Here is a 6000-nt window from a genome sequence, read left to right as displayed (position 1 = left end):
TGCCATAGGAATGCATGGGGTGCGTTCTGTATGTGTTTTCGCTGCGTTTTCACGGCGAAAAACGCTACAAAAACGCATACAATCCGCAACATGGGTACACAGCCTAAAAGTTCTAAACCTTTGTGGACCTGGGTATGGCATAAAAGGTCGCTATAACAGGATTATTTGGTAACATAAATCTCCATTCATTTTCAGATACAAGACCCTCCACCTTTGCCTGATCCAAAATATTTAGCAGTTCCCTTCTGTAAACTTGGGTTGGTCCCCTTGCAATGTCTCGTACGTATCAGAGTCATGGAGTTATGTGTGACACATCTTAAGATAGACTTGATGGTCCGTGAGCACGATTGGCGCCCTTGTCCGACGTTTTTATTGTGACGTCTTTATTCCTCTACAAACTCGCAAGAGACAGTCTCTCACTCCCAGAGGTTGTCCTGTAGCCCATCCCCGCCTTGTGCAGGTCTACAATTTTGTCTCTAGTGTCCTTAGGCAGCTCTTTGGTTGTGGCCATGGTGGAGAATTTGGAGTGTGATTGATTATTATTAATTATTATAGCGCCATTTATTCCATGGCACTTTACATGTGAGGAGGGGTATACATAATAAAAACAAGTACAGTAATCTTAAACAATACAAGTCACGACTGGTACAGGAGGAGAGAGGACCCTGCCCGCGAGAGCTCACAATCTACAAGGGATGGGTGAGGATACAGTAGGCGAGGGCAGAGCTGGTCATGCAGCGGTTTGGCCGATCGGTGGTTACTGCAGGTTGTAGGCTTGTTGAAAGAGGTAGGTCTTCAGGTTCTTTTTGAAGGTTTCTTTTTTGAAGGATTGTGTGGACAGGTGTCTTTTATAGAGGTAACAAGTTCAAACAAGTTCTTAAATAAAAACCAACAGGTCCATTTTTCCAGAGCAAATTGAATTTTGCGTATATGTGAAATAATACAATTTTATTTTTACATTCTGAAAATCTAAGCAAATTGGCCCCTATGTTTAGACTCCAACCCCCCATCTATAATTACTTACATACGATTAATATCATATAACCCTGAACAAACATTCCAATTAATGTACCTGGAGTACCTTCTTTATTTTTTTTGAAGACAATCGAGTTTAAAAAAAAAAAAGAAACAACAATCTGTTCCTTCCTATGTCATCCAGCCACTAGATGGCAGTAGCTGCCAGTTTTGCAAATCTTGGCTCTAAAATTCTCTTGCTAAAACTGAGTGTACATGGAGAAGCAGTCTTACACTGGCTTTGAAATTTCATAAATGAGCCAAAAGCCTCTTTTAGAAGGTTGTGTTTTTGTTTTGCTTTTTATGTGACGAAAAGCAGACCATTTTTCAATCAGTGTGCTAGATTGAACTTTCATCCATTTTTGGTCTGTGTCCAGTTTTCCTATCAGTGTGGCCTCTGCTTTTCTTGCATGCAAAATAAAATTACAATCTTTTCCTCCCCATCAAACACTAAAATATAGAGATCACTTGGAAACACATGGATTTTAAACTGTGTACTGTCCATTTTTCCATGCACCCATTGTTTTGAATGGCAGAGTGTGATCCGTGCCCCAAATCAAAAGCAGACATATTCCATTTCCATTTTTTATGCTGACACCCGGTCCAAAAAAACAAAGGTATGTAAACCTCATGAACCGTAACGGGTATCTGTTCTATCCGTGAAAAACGGACAGTACACGTAGACGTAAAAAAAAACAGACATCTGAATGAAGTCTCACAATATACAGAATCGGCCTCACCTTTCATGAAATTCTTCCTAGTAAGTAATGTAGTGTCATCAGACAAAAAATAAGACATACCAAATTACGGTATATTTATACGGTCACATAAGTAATCAATTACTGCAGACAAAATAAGTCATGACATTAATATAATGCAAGAAATAAATTAAACACTATTAAATGTAATTTCATTATTTTAAACAATTATAAATATAGTTATTAATGGAAAGGAGGGTCTCAAAAAAATAACTAGAAATAGTTAGAAATTGGGAGAAAAGCAGATATTCGGGGTATACAGTGTATGCTTTGTAACGCTAATATTTCCCTGTATTACTTTACATCACTATACACTGAGCTTTGCTGTGCTGCGGTGGAGCGAGGCCGCTTTCTCTACGGGACGACCACTCAGGCACTCTTTTACCCCATAGAAAGAACACTGAATGAGCCACCCTTTCTAAGTCATGTCCCAAATTGTGGGCTATAAGTGCAATTAGCTTATCGTTTGCTCCTTTTTATATAATGCAGATACAGAAATGTATATTATACCTTGTTCTCATGCCACAGATGGCAGTAACAGTCTGTACCACATCTGCAGTGCTACTTGCTAGCTAATTGGTCGTGCAACCATTAATAATATTTGGTCCTGCGCCTTGGCCGATAGTGTGAACCTCTCACCACCAAGTAATTTTGAATTCATAGATGGGACGTTTGCAATAATAGTGGTTAACTAGGTGCTTATCGCACACTCCAATGCACTGGTGCTCCACAGTGATGCCTCTCTCGGAGAGATCACTAACTATACAATGGAGGAGGTCATACACATCAGCCACTGCTTCCCAGGGCCCAAAAGACACATCCACATCACAATGATGCTCAAAGTGCTTGGATTCACTCTCACTCCGCTCAAAACGTAACGCGTTGAACTGTGGGCATTCGTATGGAGTAATAGGCATCTCTTCCTTGAAGACGCAGACCTTCAGCTTGGCAAACCTGGCTTTCCTCTGTATAGCGCGAAGTTTCCCGATCTCAATGATCCGTTCCAAGTGATCTTTAAAAGAAACATTCAATGAATAGGCAAATATGGGCATACATAGTATGGCTTTCCCTATATATTTCATTATGTGCTCTATTACTGGGAACATTCAAAATCAAGAATTGTGAAACGCTGCTCATATCAGGTCAGAATAAAATGTAACACATGTGGATTTCACGTACTTCCTGCACCTCTATATTTTATACATGCGTGTGCCTCAAAGCTCTTCCCATGCTGCCAGTTACTGGCACCACCACTTCTTGTTGTCAATGCAAGGCCAGTGGTGGCTGCTGTAGACCACCACATGCGGCACACACTTGGGCTAAAATAACAGAACTGGAAAACCACTTTAACCCCTTCCCGATATTTTTTATTCTTCTGTCAATATAGCTGTAGGAGGGATTCTTTTTTTTGAGGAGTAAGTTGTATTTTTGAATGAAACTATTCTTTTTACCATGTGATGTAGTGCAAAAGAGGTAAAATTACAAATGCGGCGAAATTGTGAAAAAAAGTGCAATTCCATAATAGGTTTTTGGTTTCTGTATTTACGACATTCAATAAGCGGTAAAAATGACATGGAAATCTAACTCTCGGTCTGTATGAGTACGCAGATCACAAATATGCATTGTTTGTTTTTTTTTATTTAAATGGTGAAAAAAATGTGGAAATATGTAAATAAACACAAGATTTTGGGTACTCACCGTAAAAATTCTTTCTCTGCTCCCAGTAGGAGGTTGACACTATGCAAAAAATGGGTTAGCTCATCCCCAGCAGTATATACCAACTTGCAGAAAACTAATCGGTTAGTGAGAAAGCAGCAGAAGTAGAGAAGATAACAAAATGAATGTAACAGATAACAACAGAACCGGATACAACAGTAAACAAGGGCGGGTGCTGTGTCCCCCCAATGAAGGCTCGGAGAAAAAGATTTTACGGTGAGTACCCAAAATCTGGCTTTCTCTCTCGCTTCATTGGGGGACACAGGTAACCATGGGACATCACAAAGCAGTCCCAAGGGTGGGAAGAAGTATAGTATCCTCAAGTCAAAGCTCCGGCCACGGCCGCTTGCGCGACCTCTCTACCAAGCAGGGCTGTGGAGTCGGAGTCGGAGTCATGGAGTCGGAGTTAATTTTGGTTGGAGTCGGAGTCGGTAGAAAGGTACCGACTGCGACTCCAGCTTTAAAAAAAATGTATTAATATTTCATAATTGAACTTTCATATGAATTTTATAAATGTTACTCAAATATATATGTTCTATCAAACTACGAACAACAGTGATAAGCAGTTCTGCTGGAGATAGAGACATTTCTTACTTCTTGTGTGTCACTGTTCTCCACTGCCCTTATCTAATCTTATACTTGGTTAACCTCAGGCTGCCCCAACCCCCCTACTTACAATGTATGAAACTGAAAGTGAAAATGTGTTGCAAATTCTTAGTAGTAAAGCTCCTCCTCTAGACTAGATCATACTAGGTGTGCGTCTTCCAAGCATCTCACAGCTGCCTGCTACTCAGAAGAGGAAGACTGTAAGAAGTATTATCCTTTCAACAAACTTTGCATCAGTTAACTGTGAGTACATGAGGAATAATAACAGTATTACTGACCACTATATCAGTTGTACGACCTGGCAATAATTTTGTACAATTGTTTTTAGGAAAAACAATTGTCATTTGGATTGTGAATGCAGAATTAAAAACCTGAGAATGTCAAAGAAGCATCACATTAAATCAGCTGTATTTGAACATTTCACCATCACTCAAGATAGAAAACATTATGTCTGTCAGTGTATGACAAATGATCCAGATGAAAACAAATGCTGTGAAGCCAAGATGAGTGCATATTCAGGCAAAGATAAAAATGCTCCTACCAGAGCTTCTAATCTAAAGAGACATTTACAGCGCTTTCATCCAGAAGTACTGAAAGCAGTGGATGAGAAAGACTGCATCCAAACCAATGAACCAGTGCCCAGCTCTTCCAGCCAAACAAAGGAGCAGAGAACTTTGCAGCCATCAGTTGCAAGATATTTTGTCAGTGACAAAGTTACTGTGACAATGACAGTAGATACATTTAAAAAACAGATCATAGAGCTTGTTGTAAAGGATAGTGTGCCTATTTCATTATTTTCACGACCAGCTTTTATGTGTCTGAATGGGGAAATGGCCCGCAAGCTTGGTGTTTCTCTGGAGAGAGAGAGGATTAGAAAATTAGTAATCGAAGAAGCTTTTAAACAAAAGGAAGAACTTAAAAAAACTCTCAAGGGACGCTTTCTGTTTCTTAAAATGGATGCCTGCACACGTCACAGAGTGAACTATTTTGCCATCAATGTCCGATTTGTTTGTGACAAAAATGAAATAGTTACCAAGACATTGGCAGTAAAAGACACCAAAGCTCATCACACCAGTGAGTTTCTCCAGGTCTTGGTGGAAAAGGTTCTGCAAGACTATGAACTTAAAAAAGAGCAAGTTCTTTCTGTCTTAACTGACAATGCTTCAAATATGATAAGTACTATTAAGCTAATGAATGAGAGTAATGATGGTGACCAGCAGCTAGAAGAACATTCTGGGTCCACAGACACAGAAATGTTTGAAATAGAGGAACACAGTATTGTAACTGAGGAGCAAACTGAAGTTGCTTCAGATGAACAGCAACATGATAGTTTAGATGCTCTTGTTGAAACTGTGTCAATATGTTCTTTCATTCATCACATGCGCTGTGTTGTGCATACGCTACAGCTGGCTATAAGAGACAGTCTGCAAGAAGGACATGCTGCTGCACTGATTGGCAAGGTGAGAAAATTGGCTACTGTTGCCAGAACCCCTAAAGTTGACTCAATTTTGAAGAGACGTGCTGGAAAAGGGGCAATTATTGATCAAGCCACACGATGGGGCAGTACTTACTTAATGATTCAGCGCTTGGTTGAACTGAAAACCTTTCTTGTAGACATGGCTAACCCTCAACTGACGCTAAATGAAAGTCAGTGGAATCAGGTGACTGAGCTGGAAAAATTGCTAGAGCACCCATTTACAGTGACTAAAAAATTACAAGCAGAGGACTTAACTCCAGGTATTTTCTTAAAGGAGTGGAAGAACCTGATGTTTCGCCTGTCCCAAAGAGGAGGGTTAATTGCAAGTGGCATTGCTACATCAATGAAACGGAGAGATGAGCTACTATTACAAAATAACATTCTTTTGGCAGCCGTTTATGTAGACCCAATGCATCGGATTCTTCTAGA

The 6000-nt window shown here is 39.9% G+C and overlaps 1 protein-coding gene across 1 annotated transcript in view; it reads right to left on the bottom strand.

Annotated features, from left to right (window-relative positions):
- Positions 1-1057: 1057 nt before the first annotated feature.
- KCTD7 (potassium channel tetramerization domain containing 7) overlaps positions 1058-6000 on the bottom strand; it is a 45518-nt gene continuing 40575 nt past the window's right edge. The window contains exon 4 of the mRNA XM_073558934.1: positions 1058-2784. Within this exon, the coding sequence (XP_073415035.1) occupies positions 2408-2784 (377 nt within the window). The 3' untranslated portion in view covers positions 1058-2407. The remainder of the gene's footprint in view (positions 2785-6000) is intronic.

Source organism: Dendrobates tinctorius, unplaced genomic scaffold (assembly GCF_039654945.1).
Source record: "Dendrobates tinctorius isolate UK_male_01 unplaced genomic scaffold, ASM3965494v1 ptg000263l, whole genome shotgun sequence".
Taxonomy (NCBI): domain Eukaryota; kingdom Metazoa; phylum Chordata; class Amphibia; order Anura; family Dendrobatidae; genus Dendrobates; species Dendrobates tinctorius.
This window is presented reverse-complemented; position numbering and strand designations above follow the sequence as displayed.